The sequence below is a fragment of the Suillus fuscotomentosus genome (genome assembly GCF_016647785.1).
Source record: "Suillus fuscotomentosus strain FC203 chromosome Unknown F5891scaffold_48, whole genome shotgun sequence".
NCBI lineage: Eukaryota > Fungi > Basidiomycota > Agaricomycetes > Boletales > Suillaceae > Suillus > Suillus fuscotomentosus.
Genome location: NW_024539560.1, coordinates 98,833 through 113,787, shown reverse-complemented (window position 1 = coordinate 113,787; position 14,955 = coordinate 98,833). Strand labels below are relative to the sequence as shown.

General features: G+C 49.3%; 4 protein-coding genes across 4 annotated transcripts; 1 reads left to right on the top strand and 3 right to left on the bottom strand.

Annotated features, from left to right (window-relative positions):
- Window positions 1-1,286: 1,286 nt before the first annotated feature.
- F5891DRAFT_1192144 (uncharacterized protein) lies at window positions 1,287-2,620 on the bottom strand (the record flags this gene model as incomplete). Its single annotated transcript, XM_041367561.1, has 5 exons — window positions 1,287-1,934; window positions 1,982-2,035; window positions 2,090-2,179; window positions 2,232-2,525; window positions 2,579-2,620. The coding sequence occupies 5 exons, from the start codon at window positions 2,618-2,620 to the stop codon at window positions 1,287-1,289; spliced, it is 1,128 nt and encodes a 375-aa protein (XP_041222787.1).
- A 195-nt stretch (window positions 2,621-2,815) lies between these two features.
- Window positions 2,816-6,437, bottom strand: F5891DRAFT_957471 (uncharacterized protein; the record flags this gene model as incomplete). The annotated part of the gene is given in 17 exon segments (XM_041375491.1): window positions 2,816-2,923; window positions 2,975-3,042; window positions 3,096-3,198; window positions 3,246-3,370; window positions 3,395-3,396; window positions 3,416-3,860; window positions 3,908-4,031; window positions 4,086-4,192; window positions 4,250-4,343; window positions 4,399-4,724; window positions 4,780-4,881; window positions 4,929-5,016; window positions 5,068-5,205; window positions 5,258-5,764; window positions 5,818-5,941; window positions 6,000-6,234; window positions 6,332-6,437. 17 exon segments carry the CDS (start codon window positions 6,435-6,437, stop codon window positions 2,816-2,818), a joined length of 2,802 nt encoding a protein of 933 aa, XP_041222786.1.
- Window positions 6,438-7,036: 599 nt separating this feature from the next.
- Window positions 7,037-8,207, top strand: F5891DRAFT_957402 (uncharacterized protein; the record flags this gene model as incomplete). The annotated part of the gene is made up of 3 exons (XM_041375484.1): window positions 7,037-7,130; window positions 7,189-7,598; window positions 7,653-8,207. The coding sequence occupies 3 exons, from the start codon at window positions 7,037-7,039 to the stop codon at window positions 8,205-8,207; spliced, it is 1,059 nt and encodes a 352-aa protein (XP_041222785.1).
- A 2,269-nt stretch (window positions 8,208-10,476) lies between these two features.
- On the bottom strand, window positions 10,477-13,912 carry F5891DRAFT_1149678 (CHAT domain-containing protein; the record flags this gene model as incomplete). The annotated part of the gene is made up of 4 exons (XM_041365105.1): window positions 13,830-13,912; window positions 13,635-13,774; window positions 13,490-13,587; window positions 10,477-13,434 (listed from the first exon to the last, which is right to left on the bottom strand). The coding sequence occupies exons 2-4, from the start codon at window positions 13,711-13,713 to the stop codon at window positions 10,477-10,479; spliced, it is 3,135 nt and encodes a 1,044-aa protein (XP_041222784.1). The 5' UTR covers window positions 13,714-13,774; window positions 13,830-13,912.
- Window positions 13,913-14,955: the final 1,043 nt, after the last annotated feature.

Below are 14,955 nucleotides of genomic sequence, written 5' to 3'. Positions count from 1 at the left end.
CCTGTGAGAATGCGTGCGCCATTGGGCGTCCACGTGAGGAACAAGTTCCATGATGTGTGGGCCTTGAAGAATGCGACGTGTCCCGGCGTCGTGTCTGGATTATAAATTTCGATATTGTCGTTGGTTGCGACGGCAAGACGTTTTCCAGACGGTGAATACTGTATGCAGTTGACCGTTCTACCACACATTATTGGATCTCCCTGTTGCTCCCAGGTTTTGGTGTTCCATAGCTTCGTCGTGTTGTCCCATGAACAACTGATGGCCAGCACTGTTCTGTCAGGAGAAAAATCCAGCGAGTTGATCCAATTGGAGTGAACTGCAATGGGTTGGGTGAGTGCTTCGCCAGTTGCTCCGTGCCAGACGATGAGCACTGAGTCTGTATCACCGCTCGCTATCAATTGCCCATCTCGCGATACTGCTAAGCTCAACACCCGACCGCGATGCCCTTCCATCTTCTTCAACAAGATACCTGTCTTCAAGTCCCACAGACGAAGCGTCTTGTCATGCGAGCCTGTAACCATGCGTTTTTTGTTGGGGAACACTGTGACTACATTTATTTGATTTTCATGGCCTTTGAACTCTCGCAGGGGTGTAGTGATTGGAATGAGCTCCGACATTTTACTGGAGGTTTATGGTGCTGAGCACGGTCGAGGTGGAATTTAATTCCAATTTATGTCCTTTGAGAGCAGGGATCACTTCAACTGTCACACCTACGGTGCTGCGGCGTCACGCGTCACGCCTAGGCTAGCACGGTACCACCTCGTACGTCTGCGTCAAACCCCACCTGCCAGCGCGCCAGTACTTCAACTGTTCGTGTAACTTAGGTACATTTTCAATCTTTCATAATAATTGATGTTCTAACAGCGTCTCCACCTTCCAGTCGAGCTCCGTGATCGCGCGATTGTCACTTATCATTCCCCCTCTCCACGTGTCATGAAGTACTTTCAAGTTGTTGACCAGAACTAGCTGCCTGCATCAGTATTATCGTGTGAGCACGCTGAATACTGAGTGCCCGTAATCAGTACATATAATATCGCTGTTCTTGCGATGTAACGGGCAGTCCTGACATATTATGGCTGCCGGCTGGCACCACATTATGGCAAAACGATACACCGTCTTGAGTTCAATATTGCGACCCCAATCGATAATCATTCGCCGCTATGCATTATAAAACATCAGGTGTGTAGGGAAGAACTTGAACATGGCTGATCGTCGTCCCTGCAGGTCTTCGTACAATTGAACCGTGCAATCATATTCTGATCTTCCTTGCATGAGCACTCGTGACATCAGTCCTCTCTCAACTGCGCAATCCTCGGCTCTCCTTCACAACCTTTAATGAGAACCGTCTGGTTCTCAAACACCGTGCCCTTCGCCAACAAGTACAAGCTTTGTTGATCATCCCAACCCAGCGGGACGCTCGAGTCGACCTGGAAGCCAGTCCAAACATACAAGAACCTGGACATGAGCCCACAAGCCACCGGAACACCAACAGCAGCCTTGTACCACATGAGTGCAACAACGAACGCCAGGAAGATCATGGCATGGTGGAATGCACAGTCGGCCCAGTGCGCAAAGCGACGAATACCTTGTAAGGACTTGAGATAGCCTGGGCGGAATACCACAAGCTCGAGTTCCTGAGGAAATAGAAGAAGCGCCCCGCCTACTGTTGCGCACCAGGGAACAAACAGTACCCCGCGGAGAATACTGGTGAGAATGCGCTGGGACGATTCACGCTCTTCATGAGAGGAGTCAGCGAGAGGGACTTGCGCGGCTACAGGTGGCGACGAGGGCATAGCGGCCTGTAGTTCCTCGACGAATCCAGGAAGACTGAAACTAAGGTTGCGTGATCTACGGGATGGCTTGTTGATGCTCGATGACGGTGGCCCCGAGATGGATGCAATCCTTCTTTCTGCCTTATGTCCAATAGTATTGGCCTGAGGATGTCAGCGAGGTTCGATAACGACGAATAACTGGAACGCACCTTTTGCATAGGCAAATCGTGTACGGAGAAGTATCGGTTTGGAAGACTGTAGAACTGTCCACAAGAACTTCATTAGTGCTGTATGCATGCCACTCTTAATGTACTGACCTCTTCTGGTCTGGTTTTGACCGAGATCCTCCTACCAAACCTTTCTCGCAATGGACTAGCAATGAAAACAGGCTCTTCTTCGTCCGACCTCTGGAAACAATTGGTTAGCTTAGCGTGATAAACAAAGACAAGACCGACTTACCCTTTTCTTAAAGACCGTAAATGCCCTACTCACCGTCTTCACAGCAGCAGACAACGTGCGCTGCCGGGAATGGAGTGCAGTTGCGGCCTTCTTCATAGCGAGACTGCCTCTCAAGACCGGACGGAGCTTCGCCTCGCTCTCTGAGGCAGAAATATGCCGCACGTCAAGTTGGAATACCTTATCCTCGTCATCTTCAGGAGTGGTCTGTCCTGACGAGGATGGGGAAGAATATTTGTCAAAGTCCGATGAGCCCGAACTTTTATCTGAGGATACACTGCTATATGATGAGCCGCGCTGGAGGGTTGTCAGTGTTGACGCTCATAAGTAGACACAAACAGGAAGCTCACTAGCACAATCAGCGATGAAGTCGTAGGTTTAGCGTTTGACATGGTTGCATGGAGTAAGAAGCTAACAGAGAGAAGAACGAAAAGAAATAGTCGGCCTGGGAGGGAACAATTCTGAACTCGCCTGACATCGTCATCAGGAAACAACTGATGGTAGTGTCCCCGGATGATGGTCTCAGATGAAATCAACAATAGTGTGACACATCATAAAGGATAGTATGAATTAGATGTTGTAATTCGTTAAATAGATAACCATCGTCTGTACAGTCCATCAGCCAATGGTACGGCACCAGTAGTCACATAGATGAGAGAAAGGTTATACGCGGCCTCTTTTGCGACGGATGCATACTGCCATAAACGTCAGCCACCATAGTCAAACGTGGCGGACGCGCCACTTACCTCGTTTCCCCGCTTTTCAGCAATCTCAAGAACACGCTCATAATGCGAGACAGCGTGCGTGTGAAGACCTTGACAAAGATTATAAGATAAAAGGTGTCAAATGAGAAGGTAAATTTCGTACCAAGCTGATGGAATGCCCGACCGAAATTGTATTCCACTTCTTCAAGCACCTCATCACCGGACGATTTCCGGAGTGTTCGATACTGAGACAAGAAGGCCATCCCCTGTCAAAAGTAAGCTACGGAGTCGATGAGGAGCACAAAATTCTTACTTGTGCTATCGTGTGGTGTCTATTGTCAGACTGCCGCTGCAAAGCTCGACCAAGAGAAGCGATGGCCAGAGATAGGCAAACAACAGGATCTTCAGGGCAATAATCGTATGCATGCAGCAGATAGACTGTAAAGAACGGTTATTAGGAACTCCTGGAAAGGGGATACTAACTTGCATATGGCGCTCTGGTAGCTTTTGGCAGCGAGAGACATCTGACCATAAAGAGTGACGATAATTGGATTATGCTTCGTAGGCATTCGGATCGCTGTTTTTTCTGTCGCGTTGTTCTCCACTGGACCAGGGATCTCCGCTTCATCATCCACTTCTTCCTCCGCTTTCGACGGCTCTTCCTTGCCCGACGACGACAGATTGTACTTGCGCCCGATAGCATTCCATTTCATGAGCTCTGGAGTCTTGACTGCAGCATCGTGAAGTCGGAGTTCACGAAGTGTATGCTTTTGCAACGTGGAAGAAACGAACGGATCAGTAGGGTGATGTCCGCTAGCTAACGAAACCAGCAGAAGACGGAAAGCTTCGTTGTTGAACTGGTGGGTGTTGATCATTTTGCGACACTGTTCTACCGCGATAGAGAACTTGCTGGCATGGATGGCGCACGCTGAAAGACGTGTTACGATGTCTAATCGAGAGAAATAAGACACTCACTGATGATCGTTATTCGAATCGTGTCCTGTGAATTGGAATCTCGATAGGCGTTCGATAAAAGGATATGTCGCAGGACTTCTTCACCCTGATCGTAGTCTCCCCGTTTGGTAAGAACAAAGGTATACTATGAAGTCAAAACGATTAAAGAGTCAGACGAATATCAACTGCGAAAACTGACTTGCATGAAAATCCTCAGCCAGTTTGAAAATGTAACGCCGCGGAACGAATCAACCTTATCGGATGCTTGGCCGTCATCTTTGGCTTTACGGGTATGCCTGTCGCGTTCTGCAGGAGTGTGAGGTCAAAATAACGTAGAGTCAACTAACGTCTGCCATCACCGACCATTGAGCTCGAGCCGTGACACCATCCTATCCTCTTCTGTATCGTCCCTTCGTTGTATTCTTCTCTTGGGGAACATGCCCTTAAAGTCGTAGTCCTAACAAAATCGATCAGTCACTTCAGCACAGGCGCATGAACACCCATCCAATCACCCTAGTCGTCACAAACAAATTCCTCGTCTCCCTAAACATCTCCACAAGTTTCTCAGCCTCCATCATCCACTCCCTCTCCGCCTCTGCATCTCCATGCCGCATACGCGGCCATAGATCCTCAACACGGGAATACCCTAAGCTCACCTCTCGCTCACGTTGCTCTTCGAGCGCTTTGAGCTCGGCCAAGGTGAGTCTGCTTTTACCGGGAGCTGGAATTTTAGCTTTAGTGCGTTTCTCTTCGAAGAGAGAGGCGCCTTGAGGTTGAGTGGCACTGGGTGTGGGAGTGGCTTCAGGCTGGTGGGCGCGTCGTTTGCGGGAGTCGATGACTATGGAAAAATAGATATTTGATTCTTCAGCTTGAAGAGTAAGAGATATCCTAACCTTGGTAAACGAGTTCCAGGGCCTTCCGGGGTTCGTCCATGATTTCGTAGAGCTCGGCAAGTTTCATCTTCGCGTCATTATTGGTTTGGTCTGCATCAATGACTAGCGGAAGATTAGACTTTAACGTGACTTGTTGAGGAGTATCTCACCTTGCTTATAGACCTCCGCGGCCTCTTGCAGGTCACCAAGCATCCTACGACATACAGCCACCTGAAGCAGTACATACAGGCTACTGGTCTTCACAGAAGATCAGTATGGAGACAGATATGAGGAGGAAAGGAAATGTACTGCAGGTTCTGAGCCAAGAATTTCATATATCGGCCTGGCGTCAGCATACATCTCGCGCTCAAAATACGAGTCAGCGATCTCTCCAAAAAGAGCAGCGTAATCGAGAACATCTTGTGCGAGAACAATAGACGCGTGCATCTATGTGACGAGTCACACATCCATAAGTTTTGACTGTATGACAAACGCGCACCTTGCCCTCCTCGACATCTCCGAGCTTGATCCGCGCGATAGCGAGTCGGTGTCGGGCGTTGATGTCGAGAGGATAGTGACCAGGCTGAATGTCACCGCTTCGCTCTGTATTCATATTGCCCTGATCTTCGGGAGGTAGATCGTATTCTCGATCGTCTGCACATCCATCCCAGAAGCGTTGGCCTGCACGGCCTTGCAGCCATCTGCAACCTTTCCTTACGATTTGGATTGCATTGTCGCTTTCTGCCATCGTGTTATACAGGTCGGCAAGAACTAGAATGTCGATGAAGCCAAATGTTTGGTTTGGTAACGGTTGGTCCATCAGGGAGGGGTCAATGGGTTGTGCAGGACCCAGGGGCTGAACGGTCTGATAGTGTTCCAAGGCAGTCTGGTAAAGAGAGGCACAGAGGGGAAGGTCTGATACTTCAATGAGTATCGGCCGAAGCTCTGCCAGAACCGTCATGTCGTGGGGGAACCGTTTCAGAATTGCAAGAAGAGAGTGTCGAGCCTACATCAGGTTGACATATTGAAGACGCGTGAATAGAAAACAATGGAGCGTACGGCGCGAAGGTCATTTATCTCCTTTGCCAAGGAAGCACGGTCCCAAAGTGCATCGACATTTGTCGGGTCAAGACTGTATACCTTGCTGTAGCAATATATAGCTTGTTGGTTGTAGCCCAAATCCCTGGGGAAACGCGCCATCGGTCAAGGTTCTCTTCGATGAAAGCCGATCACGACCCCACCTTGATTGTGCGGCCAGTCTCTCCCATTCATCTGCATCATGCCGGAGATGCGCCGCCATGATGCGCAGTTGCAGCGCCTTCTTCGGTTCATTGGAATCTTCATAACATTGAGCGATGACGGACCACGCAGACGCCGCTCGAGGCTCGATGCGGATGACTTCCTGCATCATCCGTATGGCTTCCGGAATGTTTCCATCGACATACGCTTGGTTTCCTTCACCTATGAGGGCGCGTACTTGATGGGAGAGCACGGGTCCTAGGTGACGACCACGCTGAAAACACGATGCGAAGCAGTAGTTGCGAGCGTGCCCAAAAGGGCCATCACAGACCACGCACCTTCTTGCCCTTTTTCTTTCCGATCCCGGATGCTTCGCGAAGGTCGTCACGAAACTCCGCGTCTTGCTGAGCGATATTGAAGTCCCATTCTCGATGGAGCATCGCTGTATTTGACACATCGTCCGTCATGCGAATGTTGCTTACTAGTCGGCTGTGCCTGATATTCAGATACATAAAATTGTCTCAAGGGAGATGAATGCACTTGAAATCAGTATCAATCTCTGCCTGAACACCCTGGGGCAATTCAATATCTTCAACTTCCGATTCCTCTTCTTCATTGTCAGATTCGGAGTCGGTGTATTCTGACTCTGAGTCCAGACTCCCGTCGTCTATTATGAGATTAAGTAAAGTCAAACTCCATGATTTCACGACTCACAAAAGTCATCCTCTTCATCCATGCTCATCATTGCGTTTGACTCGGAGCAATCAATTCCCCTTAATATGTGATGTGGCGTGCGTGACTCCCGTCACAAACTAGTTTACCGGGTGGCCCGGTGTAAGCCGTGCAGCACTTCGACTTCCACACTCAACTGACCAAGAGCTTCCACGTCGATTTTGCTCCTCTCAAACCGCGAATTCCTTCTCAGAGGCCAAAACCGGCACAACAACGCGATTGAAATCAACTTACGTAATACATAACTGATTTCCGAATTGCACGCACACAGAGTACCTGGCACTTCCTTGTCGACACCACCATGGCCATGGATTCATCACTAGATCTGAACGGTTTGGCAAAGTCTCTACCAGCAGCAAACCTGGAGAAGGCTGAGAAGGACTTACTGAACAATTTTAAAGGTGAGGAGCGTTTATCCAGGCTCCATCCACGTTACTCACGTTCAGCACACATAACAAGCTGCTGCGCTCAGTATAACAACTCTTTACCGATCTTCAAGACATGCGTCTAAACGCGCTTATAACGCTGGATATGCAACAGCCTGCCAAGATCTCATGTCGATGATCCAACAGGGCGTTTCTACAGGCGGTGTAGCATTATCTGGGTCAAGCAACCCAGCCGGAGACGTGATGACGATCGGGCGAATCATGGACTGGATTGAGGCTAGGATGGAAGCTGTAAAGGCTCGCGAAGAAGAGGAGGATGAAGATGAAGACCGTGAAAAGGAAAAAGAAAGAGTAAGAGGGAGCGTCCCTGCAAGCCGCCCCAACATAAATAAAGATTCCACTCCCCGTCATGTTTTTCCCGGGGAAACTACGAGGGACACTGTACAGCCAGGTCCCTCTTCTTCTCGTCTGGAACAGCAAACTGTATGCTTTCTCATCCTTTTTTGCGCATTGGCTGATATATTACCCTTTTCGTAGGCTGTTCCAGCGCCTTTGACTCCGCATTCTCCTTTCACGGTTAACATATCAAACGTTCCCAATAGACAAGCATCACCTACGCCATCCGCCGTGCCACCCGCGCGCCAATCAAGCCACCCATATGCCAGCCAACGTTCATCCAAATCTCGTGCCTTAGGCGCCAAGAAAGACAATCCCGAGTCATTTCCCATCAGCCCACCTATTACAGCATGCCTTACACCTTCAGAGAATATATTTCGCACCCCTCCTGTCACAGCCGCAACATCTGTTACAGGTGACCCTGCTTTTGCCGACTATACTGCTGGCGCTAAGCGCCGTCATGCTGTCATGATGATGCTCGATTCCACCGCTGTTTCGGGGGCTACCGAGTCATCATCACAAGGGAGTAGCGTCTCATCAACAATCACATCCGCCTCTGGAAATACCAGACGCAGAACGCGGAGCTCACGCACGTCCATCCTTAGCGCCAATCATACACAAACCCAAAACAACTTGGGGGACGCCATGGACGTGGAAGACGAGGGACGAGAACGAAAGCGAGCGGCTAGACGATGACAGCCATTCAATTAGAAGTATTAAAGGTAGGTATTACCTTTAAGTTGTATGTCATAAGGTCGCACTGTCTTTCTAACCCATTTTCATACAATCCTTTGGCATTTAATTTAACACACTTCTGATTCTCCCCTTGTATTGCTCACGCTGCACGAGTTCTGTATGTACGCTTGATTTCAAGTGATACCAATTTTTGTTTGGCAATCATCTTATCCCCATTACTGTTTTACATTAATATATGCAGTGGTTTAACGTTTATGGTTTACGTAGCAGGACTGGATTATCATAAAGGAGAACACACCACGATCCACCGTAACTGTTGTAGCCCTTGGCGTTATTTCACGACTCATCTCCACCTTCCCCGACTCGCCCTTGTATACCCTATTCCCAGAAGAAACCTCGGAAATTTGATCATTTTATCCACTCATACCCTTCCGGATCATCAGTCTCGTCATCATAAATCAAATCTACACGAACTCACCATCCGCTCAAAGACTCCTATTTACTGGAGCGGGTAGAGCCCGGAAACGACCCAAACCCATACGACGCTTGAAGCGCTCCAAAGGCCGCTTCATAATCCTTTGGCTGTGACTGCCCAGGGGAAGTCTGCTTCTTGTCCTTTTGTGACTTGAGCAGAGCTTCTGAGGATGCGTTGGAAGACGTGCTTGATGATGTGAATAATGATTTGAACATTTTCGGTAGTAATAGCGAAGATGATTATAGAGCTCTGGCGAAATATGATGCTTGTATTTTCTCTTTTATAAAGGGCTGGGGAAACTTGTATGAGTGAATGAGTGAATCACGTTCAACACTCACTGTTTTATACTGCATAGTAGATGTCATCATGTTTTGTGGTGCGGGATGCAGTAGCACGGCGGCACCGCAGTATCGGTACCATAACTGTAGACTCAAGACAGGTTCTGACTCGACTCATGCCTCGTGGTGCTGTTACAGCATATGACATTCAACCTGCGCAACGCAGTCCAGAAAGGAACACGGTAATGAATTTGCAATGAATACCGTCCATAATTAGCCGTGCACCAGTGAGCGCCAATATCGAAACAGATCCGCAGCATAACTTCGTTAAAAATCACGATGCCATTGGTTACATTGATCGCACTATATGACCATTGACCGTTATATAGCTCCCCAACCATATAAACATGTGGCTCGTGTGTTACTTGACCTCTCTTGCTGCGTTTCACATTCTTGGCACGGTCGAGTCAAGTTGCTGTACATGGTAAGTTTGACAGATGACGCAGCCACATTGTTGTCTGAAATGCGACTGCGGTGCACCTGCCACTGGGAGATGACATGGACACCCTGTTATTGTGCTCACCTTGTAAGTAAATAACAAGTGGTTCATCTTTCATCATTATGAACCCTAATAGTGAAGTTCAACGTAACCTAATTTGGTTCACTACATTATGGGGTCAGTCAGCACACTGATAGGACTCCAAGGACTTACAGGAAGTAGTAAACTTCAAACTTGACCATTTGGAGAACCTGCAACCACCATTGAATGTGTTGCAGATAATACGGCATTCGAGCACTGGTCTTTTGGAGCGCTGAGCGCTGAGTATTGCTGCGCGTGCTTGCGATCGTGTTCTAAATTGTGGAAGAACTAGTACAGGTGCGGAGAAACCATCCTTGGCAGAACGATAAACGATTTCAATTTGCTGACGCTGACCGTTAACGCGAAATGTTGAAGCTCCGATTCGAACCTTCCTGTACACTGCTTCCAAGTATCTACTCGACTTACGAGCGTGTGCGATATTGTCGGACATCTCTGGCACTGTTATAATAACGCCTGTTTTCTGTTTTCTGCTTCCTGACTCCCATTCTCTCACTGAAGAATTAATTATGCCTGGGAAGAGCACCTCACCTGCGTCGGAGCTCCCTCTGAATGATATTACCAGTCCCTTATGGGCAGACCCTGTTTATAAGACGTTGATGTTGATTGTGATTAATCGAGCTTTCGCGGAGCAGAACTTAACGCTTGAAACTTGAAGGATCTAGTATGACTGGTAGGCTTGACTGGCCCAAATCCCACCATCCAAGTACTCAAGTAGAAGGCTGCAAACGAGTCGAGTACACAAGAATTTTGGAACATTCTAATCGACAACAATATAACAGAGCATACGAAAACGAGATAGGGTATAGCTAAAGTGCAAGTATATATCGGGCTCGTTTTTTACAACAGTAAGAAAGAAGATCGCAGATCAACAACTTGTGAATATATACCACACGACAGGAATACGACGCAGTAGAACTACACACCAATATGAACGAAAACCATCCTTTGCTCCAGCGGCACTGTCGTCTTCACAGCGTGTGTGGCACGGTTCAGTGCCCAGGCTGCCTTCGTACAATCCATCGCACCTCCATCCTTCAAATCTTTGAACATATTCTCATAGAAGGCTTTGACGACGTGTTTTGCGACAGAGTCGTCGACCTGCCACAGCGTCCCAATGACGCTCTTGAACCCTGAAAACTGAAGACCGGCTGCGAGGTGAATTACTTCGTCGGGTGTTTCCTCATCCCCGACGGCGGTATGACACGCTGATAAGAAAGCAAACTCGGCGTGCGGAATATCTATCTCCATGATATCGAGCAGCGTCAGATCTTCGTCTTTCATGACGAAATGTGAATTGTAAGGCTGCTTAGGGTCCTGCTTGCCATGACAAGCTAGGTGCACCCAGGTGTTCTGCTGCAGAGCTTCGAGCGCACCTGCTCGTGTGGCTGCGTCTCCAGAAATAGTAGTACGCTTGGCCGTCGCAGGGACGAGCTTACGGACAAGCTCGAGCTCGCTGTCGACGGCCTTGAGCGCCTTGCCTTTCCCTGCACCCGGTTGACCCTGTCCGATTGTCACGAAGGATGGAGTGACACGCTTCTTCATCGTCTGTCTGGATCTTACCAGAGCCGAAAGTGTCGGGGTGTAAGAGCAGATGTAGAGATCCTCCAGGCATTGCTCCCTAGAGCCATCTGGATTGGTTCGAAACGGGTGAGCTGCGTGGAGAGGAATAGATGTGAAGGCTGCAGTTGGACACAGCCAGATTCGACAGTATTTTAGTTTCAGATCATGCCGGAGGACGTTGACGATGGGTAGCATTATCTCGTCCCAAACTGTCCGCAAGAGGACTATTAGATCGTTTCGCGGCAATTTGGGGCTCATGGTAGATGCCTGTCGTATTGCCCTGGCGAAGCGGTCCTTGAGATTGGTCAGATCTGCGAGACGGACAGATGGCAAGGGAACATGATGGGGATCTCCTGATGTCCGGACGATGATGGCGTTGCACGAGTATTCACTCGCAATGAGGATGATGACCGGGCCCTGGCGCGCTGCCGCTTGTAGGTCTGCATACAAAGGTGGGAGTAGGAACCGCGAAAACGCCGGAAGATCACGTATTTCAGCAACCGCAGCTTCCCATTGCCTTGTAAGTCTCCTGTACTCCATTACTGCCCGATCACCAGCAGCTCTGTCAGTGATGGGTGCAGAACTCTGGGTTGCGCTGGAAACGAGTATGCTCAGCTCCAAATAATTGTGCACCAGTGCCGGATTCGCTGACTCAAGGGCTTCAACCGGAGTCCTGAGTCGGGATGCCAGCGACCATTGCTGGCCACGGCCCTGCTCCACAAGTTCAACTGCATGTGGTAGATCGTCACAGCGGATGGCACATGATGCTGCATTTGCTGGGAGTCTTCTGGCGTAATGGAAGGCAGCGGCAGCTTCGCGTCGTGAAGTTGCCGAAGACCGTGTGGCTAGATGAGCATCCAGAAGCTCGAAAAATGTCGAGTAGGCTTCTAGCGCGGATCCATGACCATGCTGCTCCGCTGCAACGGTCCAATTAAATGCGCCAATGATGCGTTCTGGGAACCCTTGAGTAGAATGTCTTGATGCGAGTCTGAAGTTCTCCATTGCAAGCGATAAATCAGCAGGATCATGTAAAATCTGGTGACGAGACGAATGGGCCTCCTGCAGCCACATGTAGCTGAAGTACCTGTCCGGGTGCAGTGAAGACAGAGCCGCCAACGATTCTTGACAAAGAGCAATGGCCTCCTCAACATCTTCATTTTTCTGAGCTTGCGTGAAACGAGAGCAGAGCGCCAAGCTCAAACTGTAAAGAATTCTATGGCGTGTTGGATGGTCGAGCCGCCTTAACCGAAGGGATTCTCGATACCGATCAATGGCCTCGTTCAGATCCTCGCTGACTTGCGATTTGTCATATCTAGTTTGGAGCACGAGGGCAAGGTTGTTAAGGGCGGTGTCACGACGTGGATGCCCAAGTGGGCGCAACGTCAGGGCCTCGCGACGGAGGATGATGGCTTGGGTCATGTCTTCGATGTCGCCCCGTTTGTTGAAACGGTCGGCGAGGGCGCCCCCTAGGTTGTCCAATGAGAAATCTCGAGATTTGTGACCAACAGGGCGCAGGTGCAGCGCTGCTTCATATAAAGAGATGGCCTCGTCGAGGTCATTAGGATTGCCTTGATTCCTAAAGCGGGACCTGAGTGAAAAGGCCAAGTTGTTGAGGTAGGCACCACGGTCAGCGTGTCCCTCGGGACACAGAGACACGGCTTCACGACCAAGCTGTATGCTCGTGTCAAGATCATCGATGCCGCCGTGCTCATCAAACCGTGCTTTAACTGCTCGTGCAAGCTCGTCGAGAGTTCTGGGACGAAGTCGATGGCCCAGAGGACAGAGCTCGAGCACGACTCTTCGAAGGTGGATGCCTTCATCGGATGCGTCTGTTGGAAGACGACTGCATCCGTCGATCACATAATCAACACCATTTTTCCCTCCCGCGAATCTACGAAGGTACGTGCCCTCTGGACAGAGGGGCAGTAGCTCATGATAGAGTTGGACCGTTTCGCAGATGTCTGCGGCAGTACTTTTCCTGGAGTGGCGCCAATTCAGCGATTCGGTGAGATTATATAGGGATAAGGGATGATCGGGATGGTGCTGCGGACGCAATGCAAGGGCGTCGCGGAAGAGGGAAGTGATAGTATCGATATCTTGAAATTCATTTCGCATATAGCCTTGAAGGCAAACCCACGCGAGGTTGGTGAGAGCTGTTGCGCGGTCTGGATGGCCGACCGGACACTGGTTCAGAACCAACTGAAAATGCTCTACAGCACCGTTCAAGTAAGAGACCCTCTTGCGTCTCACGTATCTGGCAAGTCGTACGCGGGCAGCATCTGTGTCTCGAGCAATTTTACAGTCTACGAGGGACTATAGTTGGCGTTCCATCAGCAAAGCTAACAGGACAGAGTCCGGGGTTGCTCACATCAAACAGTGTGCCGTTTTGATCGTCCCAAGCATGTACAACAGCAACCTTCAGTGTGATGGAAGGTTGGACACCGCGCATGACTGGGAACGATAGATCTACGAGATGTTAACATATGTGCATGAATGAGAAGCGAATCAGTCACCAAATGGGTGATCTCCATGATCAAGTACCTCATCCCACGACATTTGAAGTTCCCCGATTACCTCTCCACCCCCTAGCATTCGACCAAGCTCATATGAAGCCCTGATCTCTATTGACAATGCAGGAGAAACATTTGATGGTCTATAAATCAATGATCAGTTCTCGTATCACGTCAGAAGATCACCATGGACTTTACAGAATTACAATATCCCCCCACACTACAGATTCATCAGACGATAGGACACTGATGGCCGATTTCCAACGTCTCCTCGAGTCGACATTGATTGACACGTAAATGCCAGCGGGAATGCGGTAGGACGCGACTTGAAGATTCTTTCCGCTGATGACTGTAGATAGAGCTTGAGGATCATGACACTGATACGAAGGTAATGTGGAGGAGCTCGCCTTCAAGTCTGATATATCGGCGTTTTGAGCGACGAGGCATGATGTTGGGACGGAGCAAAATTATGGGGATCGAGGATGGGTAGAGTGGTGGACGGGATGAATGGAAAGGGAAGATGAGGTTAATGATATGGGACTGTAGATAGAGTTCTGCCCAATGGGAAATTGAGGCCTAAGGTTCAGGTCATGCTGCACGTGTATTTTCATATTGTCAGTGGATGTTCGGCACGATAGACGCTGGCATGATCGCACAAGCGCTGGGAATGGAGATCACCGGCCAGGATTAGCAGAAGAATCTGTGTTGAAGTAGAGAATGACATGAACAGTTTGAGGCGAAAGTGGCCTGCCAACGTTGAAAGGGACATGCGAGTCTCGGAGTGATTGCTGCTCCTGGACTTGTATCGTACTACTCAGTTAGGACACAAAGGCAAAAGAATGTCTATATTGCTGAAAACGGCACGCAAATAAAAGACGAATGATTACATACGACTGGTCCAATTGAGCTGACAGTGCCATGGGGGAAGGATGATCTTGCCTGCAGCGACTCGCGAGGAATAAGATAGAATAAGGTGAGAATGCAACCAACTGTGTTCTCGTTCAGTGAAGGATGATTGACGAACAACGTATTGAAGAAGCTGTGACCGCTACCGGATTCGCTCACCACCGAGAGATATCAAAGTGAACCCGGCAGGAGAGAAATATCCATTGGAAATGGCATTGCATGGATAGCCTGGCAGGTCCATAGTGTAGGGAAGCCTTGAAGATGACGGGACCATACTTTGGCCAAGGACATGGTTATTGACATTAGCGCGACTTGAGGCTGAAAAATTGCATAGGTTACAGGAGCGAACTATTGCGTTGAGCACCTGAATGTGGGGCTTCGACGAGAGGGAGGGGTTGTGCTCGAAGTAAAGGTGATG